Source organism: Thamnophis sirtalis, unplaced genomic scaffold (genome assembly GCF_051295495.1).
Source record: "Thamnophis sirtalis isolate CommonGarterSnake01/CBP01778 unplaced genomic scaffold, rThaSir2_p1.2 scaffold_3, whole genome shotgun sequence".
In the NCBI taxonomy this organism is placed as follows: domain Eukaryota; kingdom Metazoa; phylum Chordata; class Lepidosauria; order Squamata; family Natricidae; genus Thamnophis; species Thamnophis sirtalis.
In genome coordinates, this window is record NW_028261383.1 from 13946674 (window position 1) to 13968586 (window position 21913).

At 46.8% G+C, this 21913-nt stretch overlaps 1 protein-coding gene and 1 long non-coding RNA gene across 3 annotated transcripts in view; one reads left to right on the forward strand and one right to left on the reverse strand.

Annotated features, from left to right (window-relative positions):
• Window positions 1-1466: 1466 nt before the first annotated feature.
• The window catches only part of LOC148047233 (uncharacterized), a 40221-nt gene continuing 19774 nt past the window's right edge, over window positions 1467-21913 (forward strand). The window contains exons 1-3 of one of the 2 annotated variants that reach the window (XR_015696115.1): window positions 3546-3891; window positions 4470-4614; window positions 9025-9161. This is a non-coding gene — a long non-coding RNA (uncharacterized LOC148047233). Of the gene's footprint in view, window positions 1672-3545; window positions 3892-4469; window positions 4615-9024; window positions 9162-21913 lie in introns of those variants that run through there. The other variant, XR_015696114.1, reaches the window with a different exon arrangement.
• Window positions 11222-20450, reverse strand: LOC106542458 (major histocompatibility complex class I-related protein 1-like). Its single transcript, XM_087711316.1, has 6 exons — window positions 20339-20450; window positions 16354-16629; window positions 15734-16009; window positions 12473-12754; window positions 12124-12213; window positions 11222-11262 (listed from the first exon to the last, which is right to left on the reverse strand). The coding sequence occupies exons 1-6, from the start codon at window positions 20412-20414 to the stop codon at window positions 11222-11224; spliced, it is 1041 nt and encodes a 346-aa protein (XP_087567442.1). The 5' UTR covers window positions 20415-20450.

Sequence of the window (21913 nt, forward strand, 5' to 3'; positions counted from 1 at the left end):
GAATAACAGAATTGGAAGGGACCTTTGGAGATCTTCTATTCCAACCCCCTGCTCAGGTAGAAAACCGGATACGATTTCAGACAAATAGTTGTCCAATCTCTTCTGAAAAACGTCCAGTGTTAGAGCTCCCAAAAGAGCCCAAAAGCACCCCTGTAGGAAGTTGAAGCCCACTCCTCTCATAGGAAAGTGAAATATTCTGGGAAATATTGAAAAGGCAGAATATTATATTTCCTGGATAAGAAATGGAGAAACATGTTTTTGAGCAAGAAACAGACTCCCTCTTAATAGCTCCCACCTGTGTCAATGAGCCATTAAAGCCTGAGCTAGTCTACTCTATATAACAAAGGTAGGATTAGCCTTCTACAGAAATTCACCACATGGCATCTGGGAACTCAATGAAGCTTGGGACTCGAAAGACACACAACCTACAGTTAGCTCAGACACCCCACCCCCACCCCGCTCCTGGGAGTATGACAACCAATCAGAATACATTTCTTACACAGGAACAGGAAACAGAGAGGTGGGGCCAAACAGTATAAAAACCCCAGGAACTCTCAACAAGCCATTTCCCCCCTCTTTTTCTTCTTCATCAAATATCTGGAAGCATGTGATCCCCCTTTTCTGTTCAGCTCCAGCCATGTGATCCTGTCCACCATTAAACCATCTTTCCAAGCAGCCTCCATGTTCCCAGTGTCTTTTTCCCCACTTGGAACTGAACCTAGAAGGACATTTCTTCCAACACCCCCAAAGAGCCCCTTTCCATTTCCATTTCCTTTCCCCAAATAGGAGCTTTGCTTTTGGGTAGTGCTTTGTGTGCTGCAGCCTCCCTTGATTTCCTTGTTCCCATCCTGCCAAGTCCTCTCTTGGTTTTACGGAAAGGTTGTGGGGGGGGGGGAGTCCCAGAGCTTTCCAGATGTGTTGGATAACAACTTTCACCCTCTTACCATTTAGGGGCACTGGCTGGGGATAGAACCATTGAAGCTCTTGCAGATGTGAAAGAGGGACACTATTAAGACACCTCAGCCGGAGGGGTTACTAATTATCACTCTACTGTACAATCTGTGGGAGCCAGGTGTGTGCCTGCTAAGCGTGGGAAAATCCACCGCTCCTTTCCCACGGGGCGGGGCACTCGGTGCCCTCTTCGCACCATCTTCGGGACTTGCGCGCCCGGAGAGACTCGCCCCGCCCCAACTCTGCCAAGAGGGGAGACCAAGAAAAGGCCCTCTTATCCCACCCCCAATTCCCGCAGCCTCTGCGGTCGCCTGAAATCCATCGGGGCTGCCTGGTCTGGAAGTCCTGGCTGCGCTCACCGGCTCTGTGCCGAGGAAAGGGGCGGGGCCGAATCTTTCTGGCCCTGCCTCCCTAGAGAAGCGTACAGCCAGCACGTTCTACGTCGCGCGGAACCGCCCCCTCCACCGCCTCCAGAATCAGCAGCAGAGAAGAAACGGAGCATGCGCGAGGAAACTGCCGCTGGGAGCTTCCAGGAGTTTTTAATTTAAAAGAATGCTAGGGATGCGCGTGGGTAACCGTTGATTGTGACGTCACCCGGCGGAACGACGCTTGCGCGTAGTAACGGCTGCAACGGCTCCCTCCGAGCTGAGGGAAGCTGTACTTTTGTCTCAGTGCGGCTAGAGTCTCTTGGTAAAACTGCTAAGGCGGCGGCGCGGGGAAGTAGGTTTCTCCTTGTCTTATTTAGACCTGACAGATAGCAATAGCACTTAGATTTATATCACAGCGCTTTACATCCCTCTCTGACCGGTTTGAAGAAGCTGCCTATTTCCCTCAACGATTTTGACCAATTAAATCAGTGGAACAATTTGTCTCCAGAATTTGTGAATGCTCCAAAACTGCAAGTTTTTAAGAAGAGTTTGTCTGAAGTGGTGTAGGGTTTCCTGCCTATAGGAAGTTGGGTTGGACTGGAAGGCCTCCAAGGTCCCTTCCAACTCATTCTCTTCTAATCTGGGCCCTCATCAGATGTCCCTCAGATGAGTCCCATAAAGGTGCCTCAGCCGAGAAGACAGTGTAGATGTTGCAAGTTGCAGTTGAAATAGCTCCAGTTTAAGATGTGATGACGACTAAATCCCAACTTCCTTACGTTGTTAGAAGTTAAAAGACACTGATGTGCCAGCAAGCCTCAGAGTAAGCATACAAAGAAATTGAATTTGTATTTGACACTTGCCCTAAAATTGAGAATACCTCCATTCAAACGAGAGATATAAACGAGACTGGAAAAAATGGATTGATTATATACAAAGTAAACATGGGATTAAGAAACTCCAGATAGCTTATGCTTAGCATCAGTAAAAACTCAAACTGTTTAAAATTTGGGTAACAGTAAGAAGCTGAGATCAATGTAGAGATATTCTAGACGGTGATTGTCAAAAAGTTATACCATGTATGGTCTCTGGGAAGTCGGGGGGGGAGGGAAGGGAGGTGGGGATCTAGGGGGAGGGGGGAAACATAATATGTGTTAAACTTTAAGGTACATGATTGCACTTGTATACTGTGGCTTTTTAATGTTAGTGTTAAAACAGAACAAACCGAATATATTGGAAGGTAATAGAAGTATACCGAAGGGAGGAGCTGAGTGAAAGAAGAAGGAGGGTGGAGAGAGTGAGAGAGAGGAGGAGGAGAAGGAAGGGAGGGAATGGATTAAGAGAGGGAGGGTTAGATAGAGGAGGAGGGGAAGTAGGTGTAGAGGGGTATGTGAGAAGGAAGAATGAAAGTTGGAGGGGGTTGAAAGAGGGTGTATGGTGGGTCAAGGTGGTATATTCGGTTTGTATTGTAGGGGACACTTTCTATATAAGTGAGGGTTGTGGTTATTACTCAATGTTATATGCCCTGGGAATGCACAGTAAACAAGTGATTGTATAGAATGAAACGGAAATAAAAATATTATGCAAAAAAAAAAGAGAATACCTCACAGGCTCCATTAAAGAAACAATCTTCTCAAGGAAAAATTTGGAGGAGCCCAGTCCTCCTCTCTCATCTATGTGTAATGCTGTCATATGTCTAGTTCTCTAGATAATCATATTTTTCAGACTATGATGCACTTCTCCCCCCCCCTCCAAATGGGTGGAAATTTCAGGGATGCAAGAAAAGTAGTGACACAGCTCAAGGTTTCCTGGCTTTGCAAGCAGACTCGGAAGTGTGACTCCGAGCATTTTATTCTTAATTCCCCTTGGAAGCTCCTGCAGCTTGGTGGGTTTATTTGTTTGGTTGAGGGGATTGCCCTGGATCCTGTTTTCCTACTTTAATGGGTTAGTCCTGTCCCAGGACCTTTGTCTTTCCTATGCTGGGGGTTAATCTTGTCAGGGGGCAGGAAAAAGGGACTTTTTAAACAGCTCCCCGCAGAGTTTAGTTTTTAACCTGATTCCCCTTATCTTAATGGCTCTATTGAAATGTTCCTTTTGTAACAGCCGTTCTGAGTTTTTTTTTCCATTTCAGCTGGTGCTTCTTGGTTTTCTTAAAGGGGGAAGGGTTGACTTGAGTCTCTTGGCACTGGTTTTGAGGTTTCTGGCACTGTCCATTTGTGGTGTTACTTCTCACAGCTCAAAGACTCTTGGGACATCTTCAAGCGAAGATGCGTCTTTCTAAGGGAAAAGGTCAGAGGTCAACTCCTTATTTCCTTTTATTCTCTGGTGAAGAGCTGACATTTTAGGAAGTTTCAGACTTCAGTTTTCCCCGCAATAAACTGGTTGCTTCCTCCTTTGGTGGCTCTTCTGGGGAATCCTTGGACTAAAATAATAAATTATCTTTTCTAATGATGAAAGAAATGTCCTTCTGGGTTCGGCTCCAAGTGGGGAAAAAGACACTGGAGACATGGAGGCTGCTTTGAAAGATGGTTTAATGGAGGACAGGACCACGTGGCTTGAGTCCTGAACAGAAAAGGTGATCACGTGCTTCAATGTTGGTGGAGAAGAGAAGGGAAGCTGAGTCCCTGGTTTTATGCCCTCTCTGGCCTTTGACCTTGAGCTTATATTCTGATTGGTTGTCAGACTCCCATGGGGCCATGCAGGGGCAACTCTCTAGGCTGTGTTTTGAATCCCAAGTTTGGTTGAGTTCTCAGATGCCATGTGGTGAGTTGGAAAGGGCCAATATTATGCCTTAATCCCATCCCCCTGGAGCTGTAGTGGAGAACTCTTTATTATATAAAGTAGACTAGCTTGGCCTTCTTAATGGCCCATTAACAAAGTGGGGATGGAAGGAAGCTACGGGCAGCTATTCTGTCTTTTAAAACATGTTTCTTTCTTTTCACATCCAGAGAAATATTCTGCCTTTTCAATATTTCCTAGGATATTTCATTTTTCTGGGAGGATGTAGGTGATAACTTCCTACACTAGTTATGATTATTGCTATTATCATTCCAAAATTTGGTCGATAATAAATTGAGGATGCTTTTACATTTTTCCAAAGTGTAAGAGGTTTTTTTTCCTTTTACGGCTTGAACTTCCTTATGTCTTCTCTAGTCTTCTAGCTTCCCCTGAACATATACAGAGTAAGAATTAGAGCATGCCTGTGGGGAAGAAGAGGGACCTTCTGCCTCCCTTTCATGGCTCTGTATTTCTACCACTGAAGAAGGCCAAGGTCATTAGAGTCACCTTCCAATTGTTGGTGAGTCACTGGAAACTGGCCATCTGCCTCCCCTTCAGATTATCTATTTTCTATCTAGGTGCACAGCAGATGTAACCTTGTCTGTGGTCAGAGACTTGTTAGTTTATGGTGCCGCATCAAACAAGAGATTCACACATGAACTGCTGGATGGACACACTCCATATTTGCCAAAGCATCTGCTGAGCAAGTTTCCTTTCTTAAAGACTTCAGTATCATGTTTATTATTGTATTAGCTGTACAAGGCCACGCCTTGCTGTGGCCCAGTCTGGGTATAGTGGGGTGGCAGGTGGGTGCTGCCGTTGTTCAGGACTCGGGGCTGCTGGGCTGGGCGAGGCTGATTGGGGGAGACGGCACTGGGGCTGTCAGCCTCGTGGAAGTTGTTGAGCATCTCCTCGGAGGAGCTGTGCTCGGGCGCCCCCAAGTCGGTGGCCCTGGAGGGTGAGACGTCCAGAATCTCGGAAGAGAAGTCCTCGGTGTGCTGCTTCACAGGGCACCCAGGGGCCGCCCCAGCCCTGCTGCACCTCAGGCTGACACCGCAGCCGCCGCCCCATCGGAGCCACTTTGGCGAGGCCGTAGCTGGCTTGCTGTGAGGGGAGGTGGAGAGCATGCGCACCTCCTCTGGAGCTCCACTGGGCTGGCCGGGGGTAGGCCGGCTTAAGGGTGGGGGTAGGTGGCCGAGGGGATGGCGCAGGTGGTGCCCCGCCGCAGACACCAAAGGCCCAGCGGGAGCGGAGGGGGAGGCTGAAGGGCTTCGGCTCCCCTTGGCGGAAATGGCCGAAGCTCGTTAGAGGAGGGGGGGAAAGGGTGCGGCAGGGACCGTCGGGACGAAGCTGGAGAGAGGCCGAACTGTTCCAAATATACTATACTCACTAAATGAACACCATGGTAAACGACACAGCTCAATTCTAACGCAATGTCACACGAAATAATTAAATCAAAATGAAAATAAATCAAAATCTATGAAAATTCAATATAACAATGCAATCGGAAACATTGAAATGGAATCATGAAATATTTAGTATAGCGTGTGTTGCTTTTACGTCCAGCAGATGGCGCTGGTTTTCAAAAAAGCATGTTTTTACAAAAAAAATCATGTTTTACCTGTCACAGGTGTGACATCTATATAATATACGTTTATAAAAACATTCACATATTCGAATGCAACGTTGTGTCAAAATTTCAAAGCAATCGGTGAAGAACTTTCGGAGATTAGTGATTTTGAACAAACCATTACATTTTTATTTATATAGATTTTCTCAGATGCGATGGTTTCTGGTAAGAACCAGGACTGTCTTTCTGTAACCTAAGAGTCTTTGATTAAGTTTCCTCTCTGCAGTAAATATTTTCTCATTCCTCTCACAATCAACCTCTAAGGAAGGCCAGTTGGTTGACAGTGGCTGAAGCCTTCTGATGGACATAATAGGCAAGTAATATTTTGCATGGAAATTCCTCAAAGGCAGCCCCCCAACTGATGACCTTTGCACAAGTGTGGTCCATTGGGGAGTCCCAGAAGGCCCATCCTCCATGTTGCTCTTGAGAGTCTCCCACGGCCATGGCTGTATCTCCTTTCTCTCTTCTACCACTCAAGAAGGAAGCTCTGAGTCAGGCTGGAAAAAAGCTTGCAAGCGTCCTCATTTTCTCTAATAACAGAATAGGGTTATTCAGCAAGGAGAGAGGGAAGAAGGGAGAGAGGGAAAGGGAGGGAGGGAGGGAGAGAACACAAACCTCTATCTTGTCTCCCCTGATCCTTCTCTTCACTAGACTAGCCATGCCCCGTTCTTGCAACTGTTCTCCATATGTTTTAGCCTCCAGTTCCCTAATCAACTTCCTTGTTCTTCTCTGCACTTTGTCCAAAATTGCAACATCTTTTTTTATAATGTGGTGATCAAAACTGAGTCTAGGGGGTTAGACTAGAAGACCTCCAAGTTCCCTTCTAGCCTAGTCTGAGTCTGGTTGCACCTTTTAAAAAGACATCTGAACCAGGTTCATATTTCTTCTGACTAGTAGATATCCTGTTCCCCAGATTCGGCCTGTACCCAGATGCTGGTTGCAGATCAGGTACCCCTTGTTACAGCACATGTAGCAAAATTTTGTGCAGCACAGAAATCCCATTGAACCCTGAAGGGTCAATGTCCCACAAAGCATTCTTGGTAACTATAAATTAAATTTTAGGCATTATTACTTTGTTGACATTAATAATTTGTACTTAGTTGTAATTTTAGATGTGATATTTAATATAATTTTAGTGTTCACATTATAATTTAATCAGGGGTGGGATCTTACCAGTTTAACAACCGGTTTGCTGAGTGCCTGACGTGCACTGCGCATGTGTGCACATTTTACAGAGAAATCACCTCCCCTTACTGCTGGGGAGGGAACAACTGAGGCGCAGCAATCCACTCTGCTGCGCCCATCAGCTGAGCATCAGAAAAGGGAATATAGGTGAGTATAGCTCAGGGGCGGGAGGGCAGGCCCAGCTCATAGTCGGAGCGAACCGGTTCACCCGAACCGGTCCGAACTGGTAGAATCCCACCCCTCAATTTAATGTAGGCTGTATCCTGGATTTCCATTCTAGATGTGAGTTATATTTATACTTTAAATTGGTCTTATTTTATTTTATTATCTGTGCTGTTCTATGATCGCAACCATATCAGAAGCAGTTGGATAGCCTCCTTAGATACTGAATGATAACACCTATCCTATTGTGACTCCATGGTGCCTATTTATGCAGATTTTATCATGGTTTTACCCAAATTTAATATTTATCTTATCTACAGTATTGTCCACATACTTTATATACATATATTTGCTGATGCTTTATTTAAACTTACATTTGTGTTTCTATATATATGATTTATTAGTGTTGTATCAGTGATTGCAAGACCTCAGTAGATGCCATATACCTGTGAAGGTGAACCTATGGCATGAGTGCCACAGGTGCCACGCGGAGCCATATTTGTTGGCACACCAGCTGTTAGCTCTGGTGCGCATGTATGCGCCAGCTGGCTGTTTTGCCCTTCCAGAGGGCTGGGGGAAGCCATTTTTTGCCCTCCCCAGCCTCTGGAGGCTTCCCTGAAGTTTGGGGAGGGCGAAAAACACCCCCAATGGGCCAACCAGAAGTTTGGAAGTGATCTGTTTCTGGCTTCTGAAAATGGCTGGGGGAGGCCATTTTCACCCTCCCCATGCTTCAGTAAGGCCTCCGCAGCCTGAGGAGGGGTTGTGTGTCCATGTACCGGGGAGGGGGGGGGTTGTGTGTGCATCCGCAGGTGGGCCGGAAGAATTAATTGATGTTGGCATGTGTGTGTGTGGGATAGTGCATGCACACAATTTTGGCATGCCATATGAAAAAGATTCACCATCATTGCCATATACTAAATAAAAATAAATAAAAACCACAATAAATTGGAATTGAATGGATGCATTGGTGGCACAGTGGTTAGAGTGCAGCACTGCAGGCTACTTCAGCTGACTGCAGTTCGGCTGTTCAAATCTCACCAGCTCAAGGTTGACTCAGCCTTCCATCCTTCCGAGGTGGGTAAAATGAGGACCCGGATTGTTGGGGGCAATATGCTGACTCTGTAAACCGCTTAGAGAGGGCTGAAAGCCCTATGAAGCGGTATATAAGTCTAACTGCTATTTCTATTGCTATTATGTTTGCAGTGGGGGGCTTTTCCCCAGAAAAGGGTCAAAAAAGACTTTCACACAATTTGATTTATTATTATCTGTAAAGGTCATCATAAAAGACCACATAATTATTGCAAATTACCTATTAAACCCAGTTTGAATCTTTTTCAGTCCACAATTATAAGCACACCACATTTCCTTTTCTGTTCTGATCCTCATTCAGAATAAAAATGGTATTTATTTAATGATAAAAGTAATGATGAAAATCCAAAAATATATCTTGGTTCAAGCCTATTGTGGAAGAGTCTGAAGGGCTCCTCTTGAGAGTCCATCCTAATTCAGAAGAAGGCTGATCCCATCTTCTTTCCTCTCTCCTTATGCTGGGACAGTCCATTTGTGCTGCAAAGAGAAGGGAAAAGGGACAGTCTGGGAGGGAGTCATGATGAGGAATCCCACTATCCAGGCTGAGGGATCAGCAAAGATCAGCCCAGGGAAGGAGAAGCAGTATCCTCAAGAGGGGTCGAGGACAACTCACTGTAGCCAATTTCACATGACCAACTTGCCATGGTCAATTCAGCATGAGACAATCACTCCAGCCAACTAACAAAAGTTACACAATTTTGAAGAAATGATGGAATAGAATCATTAAAGAAAGGATGCAAAAGGAGGGACAAAATGAAATGTGAATGACAAAAATTAAATAATGACTTAAAAGCCATCCATTAACACACCCTGATCCACATCAAAAGCCACTGTTGGACGAAATCTCTCTGGTTCACTCCCCAGCTGGGAAGCAGTCCCTGATGCTGAGAAGGAATAGAGATGGAAGCAAGCTGCCAGAAAGTGGGAACCGTTTAATTCAGGAAGGCAAGAAAAGTAGTGACACAGCTCAAGCGTTCCTGGCTGGCAAGCACATCGGGGAGGTAAACCATATCTTTTTATACTTGATTTTCCTTTGAAGCTCCTATAGTTTGATGGGTTTTGATGTGACTCTAGCTGAAGTGATTGCCCTGGGTTTTTGTTTTCGTGCTTTACTGGGTTAATCCTGGTCCAAAGTCTCTCCCCCCCCCCCCCACATCCTAGGGATTAATCTTGTCAAGGAGGCAGGAGAGAGGAGTTCTGGTGTACTTCAGTGAGTTATTTTTAGCCTGATTCCACTTATCTTTATTGCTCTGCTTAAGTGTTTCTGTGGCTTTGTTACTTTTGTAATAGCCATTAATAGCTTTTGAGTGCTCTGATAATCCTTTCACCTGGTGCTTTTGCTTTGGGGTTTGAATTTCTTAAAGAGGGAAGGGCTGTTTTAAGTCTTTTGGCACTGCTTTAGTGGTTCCTGGCACTGTCCTTTTGGGGTGTGCTTCCCACACCATTTACAACAAACACTATAAATACCACACAGAGAACAGCACACACTTTATTAGAGAGTCATTCCCTGAAGACGGGCTTCAGTATAGTCCAGAAGCTCAGAAGACAAAAACTTTAGTCCCGCTGACCGACCCAGATTGGGTCCTTCAACATTATCCTGGGACATATGCATTCGCCTTCATTCACATTTTTTTAAAAAGTTAACTTATTTTAAATAATTAAATATAATTGTTAAATTGTCCTGCGGTGAGTGGGCTGCAGCAAGTTGGCCATGGTGAGTTGTCCCTTTCCACAAAAGAGAGGAATCAGCTTGGTGGAGTTTTCCAAGGTACAAGAGAGGAGGGTCCCTCACTTCCATTCCTGCATCCCACCCAGTATAACCCCCCTCCCTCCCCAACTCTTTATCCACAGCAGGCTGACCTAGAGAGCATGCATGAGACTACTTACCTGCAAGGGGGCTGCTAAACCAACCGGCTGCTCCCTGCATTGGAGAGAAAGACACAGAGTGAACCTCTGCCTTGCCCTGGTCCTCTCTCTCTCCACCATTCAATCTCTGCAAGCTCAAGAGATTCTCAGAGAAGACCAGGCTGTGCCACCAGAACAGTCTCTAACCATTGGGGTTCATGGTATCGCTGTTAGTCTCGTGACCCAACAAAAGCACGCACGACAAAAGCACGCCGACAAAACCGCATCACTAAAACCACGACGTCATCAACGCGCCGACAACAGCGCACCGACAACAGTGAGTTGACAGAAGGGCGATTTAAGGGCGATTTAAGTTAAGGTAAGGGTTAGGGTTAGCGTTACGTTTAGGGTTAGGGTTAGGATTAGTGTTACGTTTAGGGTTAGGGTTAGCGTTACGTTTAGGTTTAGACTTAGTGTTAGGGTTAGCGTTACGTTTAGGTTTAGAGTTAGCGTTAGGGTTAGCGTTAGCGTTAGGGTTAGGTTTACAGTGCGCTTCTGTCGCCGCGCTCTTGTCGGCACAATTCAGCACTCATTCGTCGGTGCGGTTTAGAACTCATGGTTTTGTCACCGCGGTTTAGTCGGGCGCAGTTTTGTTGTTCGCCCTTTTGTCGGTGAACCGTTAGTCTCCCTATCCTGGACTCTAAAGGGTCTGATGGCAAGACAAGAAGTAATGGATGAAAACTCACCAAAGACAAATCCAGAACTAAGGAAAAATTTCCTGACTGGGAGAGCAATTAATCAGTGGAATGGCTTGTGGGTGTCTGGACAGCCATTTTTCTTGGATGGCAAAGGATCATCTGCTTGAGCAGGGGGTTGGACTATAAGGCTCCTAAGGTCTCTTTGAACAGAGAGCTTCTCTCTCTTTGTTAGAGAGCTTCTTAATCAGAAGTATCTTTCCATGCAGTTGGGTCTTCTCACCATCTTGAGGAATTCCTTGCCCCAGATGTTTCTCCTTGGGGCTTCCACTCCCACAAACAGCTTGGCTGTAATGAAAAGGGGGCCCCATTTTCCCCAGCCCAGTTCTTTGGAGGGAGAGGAAGATAGCACACCTCTGCACCTCCATGAGCTGCTTTTGTGTTTGGACATACACAATTACACAAAGAAAAGTCTTCAACTGATGCTGCCTCAGTTGGAAATTACATATAAAGAGGACCAATCACTCACCTGGTGCTGCTCTGAACGTATCTTGACGTTTCTCTGTAAGGACAAAAATGAGTGAAAGCTACTAAGAATAAGAATCCACCAGAAATCATCCAATCCCTCCCTCTGTAGAAAAAAATAACAACCCCAGGAGAGAGTTTAGCAGTTGTTTTGACACAACCTCCCCTGAGACTGTTATTAACACTCACAGACTACAAGCACAGCACCTGATTTGCCCCAAGAGAGATCTGCTGCCTCTGAGATAGATGGAGGGAAATTGGGGGAAGCAGCAGCAGCAGGGAGGAGAGGAAGGTTTTCATGGAAATCCTTCTCTGCTGCTCTTCGACCAAAGCCTTTGAAAAGGACAGCACCGGGATGCCTCTTCCCAACTCAGAAGAAGATGGGATTGTCCCAATCTCACTCAGCCAAGTCAAGACTGAAAACCCAGCAACAGGCCAAGATGCCCGATGTTCCCCAAGAAGGCTGGGAAAATAGGACAGAAGGAAGCCCGGGAAACAGATTTGGGAGGAATTTATCAAAATATTCATGAACTGGCAGAGACATGGTAACAGGTCAGCCAAAGAGGCTTATTTGGAAACAGAAGCTTAAGTAAGAAGTCTGGGTATGGCTTAGCAGTATTAAGCTCTGAGCTCTGAAACAAAACTAGTCTGCACTTGTCTGATCTGAACTGAAATGAAACTTTTCTCTGCTGTTGGTATTTGTGTGTGTGTGTGTATGTATGTATGTATGTATGTATGTATGTATGTATGTATGTATGTATGTATGTATATAAAGAAGATACTTATTTAAATGAATCCTGCTGAATCAGTTATCTCTGCGTGCTTTCTGGATTTGATTTTTTGCAATAAACTCTGACAGAATCTCCCCAATTACAGTATTGTAAATAAGGATACTTACTGAAGAATATCAAAGTCCCAACAATCACACATGCCAGGACAAGACCAACTATAAGGTAGCCAATGTAGAATCCCATGTTGGACTTTGGAGCTGAATTGGGAGAAAGAGCAAATCATTGAACGAGAACCCCAAACAATCATTCTAATTAGGGGACATAGCACAGTCAAAGGATTGGAAACCCCTCAAATTAAAAGGACGAAGAGCTCATGTCCCTTTAAGGGTGATATGGAAAACCGATAGATTAAAGTTCAAGTATGCTCACACCTGGACATAGCTGGGGTCAAACATCTCTCCCACAATCCTTCAGCTTTAAAAAGAGCTCAGCCTTTCCCTCCCTGCAGTCTCTCACCTTTCAGGGCCACATCCAGAGGCTCCTGCAGGCTGTCGTGCTCCACATGGCACCAATAGTGGCTGCTCTCTTTGGGGTCGATCCAGATGCTGAGCCAGTAATGGTAGGTCCCATCCGCGTTGGGGGCCACAGACCCATGGAAGGTATCCTTCAGCCATTCCTCCCCATCCCTCCCCCAGGAGGCATAGATCTCCCTGGGGTAGAAGCCATCCACGCGGCAGACGTACATCTCCATCCCATCCTCCGCCTCTGTCCGGCTGCTCATTGTCACCACTGGAGGCTCTGCAGAAAAGAATGAACTCTGAGCCCCTCCAGAGCCTGGAAGGTGGATGAGAAACTTGAAAGTCAAGTTTCCCTTTATTTACCAATAGTTTTAATTTAGGGATTCAACATTTGTATTTATTAGCAATAGCAATAGCAGTAGACTTATATACCGCTTCATAGGCCTTTCAGGCCTCTCTAAGCGGTTTACAGAGAGTCAGCATATTGCCCCCAACAATCTGGGTCCTCATTTTACCCACCTCGGAAGGATGGAAGGCTGAGTCAACCCTGAGCCGGTGAGATTTGAACCGCTGACCTGCTGATCTAGCAGTAGCCTGCAGTGCTGCATTTAACCACTGCGCCACCTTGGCTCTTAGTTTGTCAAACAAGTTGAAGATAACAAGTATAAATATAAACATGGACATATACAAAAGAAATGAGTACAAATTGATGGGAACAGTACGAAAGGGATGTTAGGCACGCCGGTGCGCTTATGCACAGCCTCTTTACGGACCTCTTAGGAATGTTGTGAGGTCCATGGTAGACAGTTTAAGGTTGAAGCTGTGAGGGTTTGAGGATGTAATAACAGAGTCAGGTAGAGCATTCCTGGCATTGACCACTGTGTTGCTGAAATCGTATTTTCTGCAATTGAGTTTGGAATTGTTTACTTTGAGTTTGTATCATTTGCCCGTGTATTATTCAGGTTGAAGCTGAAGAAGTCGTTGACAGGTAAGATGTTGTAACAAGCAATTTTGTGTACTGTGCTTAGATCATACTGCAGGTCCAGATTGCCCAAGCCCAAAATTTTGAGCCTGCTGGCATAAGGAATTCTATTGTGAGCAGAGGAGTGGAGGACTCTTCCCATGAAATACCTCTGGACCTGCTCAATTGTATTAATGTCCGATATACAGAATGGATTTCATGTAGATGAGCTGTATTTGAGGATTGGTCTGGCAAAGGTTTTGTGTGCCCTAGTTAGCAATACAATGTTACCAAAGAAGAAGCTTCACAAAATTAGGTTAACGACTTTTAATGCCACAATTGCATTTATTAACATGTCATAACTGCACCATTGCCAAGAGTTTTACAAATGCTCCAAATCTGGATAATATTCAAGCTCAATGATTCTTGATTTTTTAGCGACTCAGCCTAAAATTTGTAGCAGATTGTGGCTCTAAGGAAATGTCACTCAGACCGCTTTGAATTCTTAACCGAACTTGAGCTGTCCCCATGAGGGCGAGCGATATCGAAGCTGCTGTTTTAAGTTTCCTTTAAAAAAAAAGAAGACACAGACACTTTCACTTCCTCAAACTGTAAGCTCTTTCCATGGGACACAACCACAATATCAAGACAGGGAGAACCAGAATCAAAGCAAAGGCATGGAGCCTTTTGGGATCCCACACGGGTCAATTTGGAAAAATGATTGTCTCTCTCAAAGGGGGAGGGGGCAGAGAAGGGTGATGCCAAGGGAGAGACAGTTCTACCAGGGCAGGGGGAGGAATGAGGCAGCAGCCCAATGGGCACAAAAATGTGGGTCAGTGCAGATGATTCGGCACACCTAAGTAGGTGCAGATCAGGGGTGGGATTTAACCGGTTCGGGCAAACCGGTAGGTCCAACGATCAGGGGGACCCGCCTGCCCACCTCTGTGCTATACTATAATCGTCTCCGCTGATTTCTGCGGCAGAGCAGATTGCTGCGCCTCAGCTGTGTTACTCCCCAGCAGTAACACGAAACTGTCAGGCACATGCGTGCACAAAGTGCAAGATCACCAAACCGATTATTAAACTGGCAGGATCCCACCACTGGTGCAGATGAGTTGGTGTGGGCGAATGGGAGCAGATAGATGGGTGTGTATGACTGGGCACAGCTGAGTTGGTATGGAACAAGTCAACTGGGCTTGGAACAACTTAATGTCCTGCCACTTCCTTGCCTCCCTGAACTGCTGGCAGCAAAGCGCCTGCCTCCAGGAACCTGGCCGTGGTTGATCTCCCGCTGCCTCCAGATCATAATGGCCTTATGTACGAGGGGGCAGGGCGCACACGGAGGGGTCGTGTGTGCATGTGTGTGTGTGCATGTGGTGGGGGTTGAACATGCAGTGGTTGTGCATGCAGGGTGAACGCAGGAGGAGTGTGCGTGCATCAGGGATGGGTTCCTGCCAGTTCTAACCTCTTCTGTAGAAGAGGTTCCACAAATCTACAGGGCCGTTTAGAACCGGTTCCAGCTCCCTCCCCCCTCCGCCCGTCTGCACATCATCAAGATGAAGAGCGAGAGGAGGAATTGTGGGAGTTGAAGTCCACAAGCCTTAAAGCTGTCAAGTTTGAACACCCCTGAGGGTTTTTTCTCTAAAGGGTTAGGGGTGCAAGGGTCTTGTAACTTGACAGCTTTAAGACTTGCGTGCTTCAAATGCCAGTGTTTCTGAGCCAACATTTTGGTTGCTAAGCAAGAGCGTTGTTAAGTGAGTTTCACCACATTTTACAAGTTGGCCATGCCCACCCAGTCACATGACTGCCAAGCCACTTCCACCTGGTCACATGGCTGGCAAGTCACTCCCACAAAGCAGGCCACACCTACAGAAGAGGTCCTAAAAAAATTTGAAACTCACCACTGGCGTGCATGTATGGTGGGCGGGGCGCACATGGGGTGGGTCACGCATATATGCGTGAGGGCAGGGGAGCTATCATTGATCTATAGACTATGCAAAAGAGACAATCAACCAGCCCAAAAGAGAACAAAAAGATGTCAGCATTTTTCCACCAGTAATCAGGAGCTGCCAAAGAGCCATCAGTAAGCACTCAACCAAAGACTTTCTAAGACCACCCCCAACCCTACAGTGAAGCAAGTGACTAGAATATAAACTAACAGCAAACAGCACTCCTTACTGGCACTGATGTTGTTACCTAGTTAAGGCAATGAAAAGTCTGCAAGAAAATGAGCAAGCTCGAAGAGCTCCAAGGTCCCCTCATAAAGGAGGAAAGTCCAGCCTGGATCCAGATGCTCACCTGTCCTCAGCAGCGTCTCCTTCCCTAAGTCCAGGTGCAGCTTCAGCCACTCAATGCAGTCCTTCTCCAGGTAGGACTTCCATTCCTGATTAGTTTCTAGAAGATCATTCCAATGGTCCTTGATGATCTGGGCCTGGGGCTGGTGAGCCACCCAGGTGAGGGTCTCCTTGTTGAAGGTGAGGAAGTTCCTCCCATCATAGCCATACTTTATAAACCCTTCTTTGCTCCCGTCACTCCGGACCTCACAGCCATACATCCACTGCTGTGTGTGAAAGCCTGAAAGAGGGATAGGCAGATGGTTTTGTGAGTCCTCAGGAGAGACAGACGCCCTGCCCCACCCCACAGGGACTTTGAGACAATAGTGAAGCACTGACACCCTGATTTCTTCCCTAGCAATTCCCACCCCTCTCCAGAGGTGGTATTCAGCCAGTTCGGATCAGTTCTGGCATACAGATAGCCAGAAATTTTGAGTAGTTCAGAGAATAGGCAAATACCACTTCTGGCTGGCCACCCCCTCCCACTGTTCCCTGTCCTAAAGTCTCTTGTTTTTCTGCTCAGCTGAAAAAGCATTTCGTGAGAGGGAATATGGGGCTGGAGGAGCCACCCAATCCCTCACTCACCTTCGCTCTGATTGTAGGCACTATTCAGAAACTCCAGCTTGTATCTGTTCAGGTCCTGAAAACCACGTAGTTTCTCGGTCTCTTCGTCCCAAAGCTGGGGATTCGCCTTCTTCATCTCCTCCATCCAGGAGACTCGAGGGTGCATCTTCTGGCCGTTGCTGTCATAGTGAATGAAGACCTGATCGTCCACGTAACCCAGAATAAGAAAGTGGGGTTGCCCCTGACTGGGCTCCAAGACGAAGGTGGAGAAGTGCTTCAAAGAGTGCGAGGAAGAGCCTGGAAGAAACCCAAAAGGAGAGAATTAAGGGGCTTCAGCTGAGCGACCCAGATCCAATGGAGCATAACAGGCCCCAATTTGAGGGTCTGAGGAGTGTTGGGAGAAATGCCCTTCTGGGTTCAGTTCCAAGTGGGGAAAAAGACACTGGAAACATGGAGGCTGCTGGGGAAGATGGTTTAATGGTGGACAGGACCACATGGCTTGAGTTCCCGAGCAGAAAAGGGGATCACATGACTCAAAGATGTTGAAGAAGAAAAAAGGACCAGCTTGTTGAGAGTCCCTGGATTTTATGTCCTCTGTTGGGCCCCGCCCCGGGGCCTCCTGCTCTCTGCACTCTGATTGGCTGTCAGACTCCCATGGGGCCATGCTGTGGCAACTCTGTAGGCTGTGCTTTGAGTCCAAATTTGAGCCTTGCTGGGCGATGATGCAATGAAAGGGCTTTGGGATTCCTATCATGACTCTGCCTGTAGATCTTTGTTATGTAGAATAGACTGGCTCAGGCCTTAATGGTCCATTGACAAAGGTGGATGGGATGAGTTTCTCATCATCATCATCATTCATCATCATTTATTGGGTTTGTATGCCGCCCACTCTCAAGAGACTCAGGGCGGGTTACAGATAAAAAGGGAAGGGGGATACAAAAATTAAAGACAACATTAAAATACCACAATATTCATAACTTAGGATGGGGCTGGATAAATCAACAGCCCCAGGCCTGCCAGAACAGCCAGGTCTTGGTCGCTTTGTGGAAGGCCGGAAGGGTAGTAAGGGTCCGGATCTCCACGGGAAGATCGTTCCATAGGGCCGGAGCAGTTACAGAGAAGGCCCTCCCCCGGGGAGTCGCCAGCCGACATTGACCAGCAGATGGAATCCGGAGGAGGCCTAGTCTGTGAGATCTTATGGGTCTCTGGGAGGTAAATGGCAGGAGGCGGTCTCTCAGGTAGCCAGGTCCTGTACCATGTAGGGCTTTAAAAGTAACGACTAGCACCTTGAAGCGTGTCCGGAGACCAATGGGAAGCCAGTGCAGCTCGCAGAGGATAGGTGTAACGTGGGTGTACCTAGGTACGCCCACTATCGCTCGCGCAGCTGCATTCTGGACTAACTAAAGTCTTCAAACACTCTTCAAGGGCAACCCCATGTAGAGCGTGTTACAGTAATCCAGTTTCTGCCTCCCTTTTAGGGGGAAATATTCTGCCATTTTAATATTTCCTAAAATATTTCCTTTTCTAAGAGAGGGATGGGTGCTATCTTCCTATAGGAGCAAGGAGAGACCTGGGGGACAGAGGAAGAAGGGGAAAGGAAAGGGGAGCTGATGGAATAGAAAGAGGAGGCAGAGAGTGGAATGAAGAAACAATTGAGAGGCAAAGAAGCAGCTTTGGGGCGAGAGGGTGAAGGGTTTGGAGGGCAGAGAAGTTGGGGGTGATGGAGGGAGGGAAGGGAAAATGGGGCCAAGGGAAAAGCAAATCTATTTGCCCGCTCCAATTGTGCCCTCCCCGCTTCCAGCAAGGCCTCCTTCAAACCTCTTCCTGCTCATTCTCTGCCCCAAGGGGGTTGGGATGGCCCCACAGGGAGCTCAAGGGCAAGGCCCAAGAGAAGCTATAAATAACCTTCACTCTCCACTCCATGCGATCAGCTGCCCAGGGCCTCAAACCCATGTGGTCCTTTTCACCAATAAACCATCTTTCCAATCAGCCTCCATGTTTCCAGTGTCTTTCTCCCCACTTGGAACTGAACCAGATGGATATTTCTTCCAACAGCAGCATCCCCGAGATGAAAATTGCCACAGGGGTCATCTAGTCTACCCTTTATTCAGGGTAGGGACTGAAATGAACGCCTTTTTCTTCCTATCAAAATGGGTCTGGTCTCTGCTTGACCCTCTCCAGCAATGAGGAGCTCCCCAAATCTCTGGACAGGTCCAGCTGCTCTTTCTAAAACATTCAACCAGAATCTGGATTTCTTTCACTGAAATCCATCACTTTATGAATTCTTTGATTTGATTTTTCTAATCCCCTTCAAAGGAAAATTTGTTGCAGCCAAAGTTCAGCAAGAATAGTATTACAACTGAAAAAAGGAAATAATATGATGTAAAAGGGTGTTGTACAACATACAAAAGGAATCACCGTAGATAACTCCAGTAGCTACAAAAACTAAACTAACAAGGAGAATCAAATCCACAAAGGATGGAACAGGAAAACCAAATCTTAATCGGGGTGGGGGGAGATAAAGTATAGATCCCCCCTGTCAAACTGGCAGCCCTCGGGCCAATGCGTCAAATACAGGCTAAATGCAGAGCACACCCTCCCCAGCTCCACAAAGGAAAAAAAAAATAAAAATATGTCGCAATACATCCTGATACAGCATGATAATCATGTAACATGATCGAGTTTGACATCCGTGGTGTAGATAAATGTAAAACCACTGTAGAGCATGAAATACCATGGGCCACACCCAAAAACTTAAATCATGAAAATTAAAAGACTCTCCTGGAATTGCTAATTGAACATTGACAAGAGAACCTTCTCTTGACAGCCAGTAACTAAAAAGAAGTATGAAATTAAGCTAAAATAGATGATCTCTGTTTAAAACTTTTTACCCAAGATTAACCCTAACCCTAAGCCTAACACAACTCTACTGTTCCGTACCACAAAAGAATGTAAACAAAGCACGCTTTGCCATTTTGCCTATTGAAACTCAGACAAATTAGGAATAAAACAGTCCACATCCTTTAAATCTCAAGATTTAAATTGTTTTTTAACAAATGTTTTGCATTTTTAATTCTGCAAGCTGAATCAAATAATAAGAATATGGAAGAAGAATAAAATTATAATATTTTATAACATTTTAATTCAGCAAGTGCCCCTAGGTTGGGAACTTTTTGGGATGGAAGGAAGCTTCCGGGGAAACAAATCCCTGCCTGTGCCAGAAGCTCTTATCCTGTTGCATTCACACTGCATCCTTGATGAGAGAGAGGAAGGGGAGGGAGTGGGGGAGAGAGGGAGGAGGAGAAAGAGGGAAAGAGGGAGGGAGAAAGAGTGGCAGAGGGGGAGGAGAAAAGGGGGAGAGGGAGGGAGATATATATAGAGAGAGAAGGAGGGGGAGAATGGGGAGGGTGAGAGGGGGTGGGAGTGGGGGAGAAAGGGAGGAGAGGGGGACAGAGGGGGAGGAGAGAGGGGGAGAAGGGGAGAGGGAGGGAGATATATAGATAGAGGAGGGAGAGAGGGGAAGGAGAGAGGGGGAGAAAGGGGGAAGGGGGACAGAGTGGGGGAGGGTGAGAGAGGGGAGAAAGGGAGTGGGAGGGAGATATATAGAGAAGGAGGGTGAGAGGGGAGGGAGAGGGTGAGATATGGGGAGGGAGTGGGGCAGAGGCTGAGCGAGAAAGGGGGAAGAGGAGGACGGGGAGAAACGGGGGAGAGGGAGGGAGATATAGAGAGAAGGGGGGAGAGGGGGAGTGAGTGGGGGAGATGGAGGGAGATATAAAGAAAGAAGGAGGGGGAGAGAGGGAGGGAAGGGGATAAAGGTGGAGGGATAAAGGGGGAAGAGGGGGACAGAGAGTGGGAGGGAGGGGGGAGAAAGAGGAGGAAGAGGGAGGAAGATATACATAGAGAGAAGGAGGGGGGGAGAGGGAGGGAGGAAGAGAGGACAGAGGGGAGAGAGAAAGAGAGAAAGAACGGGGCTGCATGGATCCTTCCCATCCTTGAAGGGGCTCACCGAAGCTGCTCTCCGGGGCGGCGACCGCCAGAAGCAAGAGGGGCGCAAAGCGCAGAGCCATCCTGTTGTTGGCCATCCTCAACCTGCGCTCCGCTCTCCTGAAGTCTTGGCAAAGAAAGAGGCGCTCGCGGTGATCAACACGAGAGTCGGGAAACAACAATCCAGAGCGAGCCGGCGATTGGCCGGGACCAGCCAATAGAAAAAAAGCGTTCTTATGTCGTCAGTGGTTGCTTGGCAGATGTCCGAGCAAAAAAAGCAAATTCAGCGAGCAAAGCTGCCAAAAGGGAAGCGGAAAAGAAGTTTTCTCCGAAAACAGGACAAGATCAAATTCGGGGAGATCTCTTGCCAGGAATTCCTCAGTGTGGGACTCGCTCAAAAGAGGGGGAGAGTAAACTGGGCGCAGGAGGGGGAGGGGCGGCGTCCCTTTCAGATCCCGGACAGCTTCTCCCAGTCGGGAATCACCTCCCAGAATAAAATTTAGGGAAGAAAACCAAACAAACTCAAAAGCAACAGTAGCTACATTCATTGGGTTTTCTAAATAGATACGGATGAGAAGGGGCTTGAAATCTGTTTCAATAGTCGTTATCAGCCAGGAGGAAACACAGATGTGGAAAGCTGGCAAAGGGGACTAAGGGGAAGAGAACTTCCAAATTTAAGGTGTTGAGAGGCTGTCGCAGAGAGAAGGGGGGAGGCTGTCATCCTATTCTCCAAAGCGTCTGAAGGCCAGACAGGGAACAGTGGATGGAAACCGATCAAGAAAAGATTCAACCTAGAAATAAGGAGAAGTTTTCCGACTGAGAACAATCAACCCACGGAACAGAAGTTAAGGTTAAGGTTGTGGATGCTTCATCACTGGAGGCTTTCAAGAAGGGACTGGACAGCCATCTGTCAGAAACCCAACTCTGCTCTTGTATTTCTATTTTGTCCTGTCCTGTCCTGTCCTACCCTTAATCAGGTGGAACACAGAAACCCCAGGTGATCTTTGCTCAAAGATCACCCCAGGTGATCTTTGCTCATGAAGATGCTCAAAGATTTCCCACGATGAGCAAAGTATAAGTAAGGGGCAATGGCTTTTTTCAGGGCTTGAACCATCCCATGTTGCGATCAGCCTTCCACTGAGCATGGACAGAATGAGAAGAAGAGGGACCTTCTGCCTCCCTTTCACTCATCTGTATTTCTACCCCTGAAGAAGGCCCAGGCCATTAGAGGGACCCTCCGATCGGTTTTGAGTCTCTGGAACATCTGCAGGATGAACCTCCCCTTCAGGTCCTCCCCTTTCTGGGTTCAAAACAGGCTTAACCACATCTGGTTAGTTTAAGGTGCAGCATCTTGTGCAAACAAGAGATTCACACACAAACTACTGGATAGACATGTATGGCCACAGAAACACATGGACATAAATCCATATTTTCCAGGCGATTTGCTGAACATGTTTACTTTCTGAAAGACTTCAGTATCAGTAGTTATTGCACTGTCTACTCAGATCAGGCATGGGGACCCCAGGGGACTGGTTAATTATTAAGGTGGAATTGTTATTAAGAGATCTTTGCCTAACATATCATCTTTCTAAAAACC

Coding starts and splice junctions, on each gene's coding strand:
- LOC106542458 (XM_087711316.1), bottom strand. CDS start 20,414: ATGGCCAACAACAGGATGGCTCTGCGCTTTGCGCCCCTCTTGCTTCTG. Junction 12,755..15,733: donor GGAGACGCTGCTGAGGACAG/GTGAGCATCTGG, acceptor TCTTTTCTGCAG/AGCCTCCAGTGGTGACAATG. Junction 12,214..12,472: donor TCTGGATGTGGCCCTGAAAG/GTGAGAGACTGC, acceptor CTCCCAATTCAG/CTCCAAAGTCCAACATGGGA.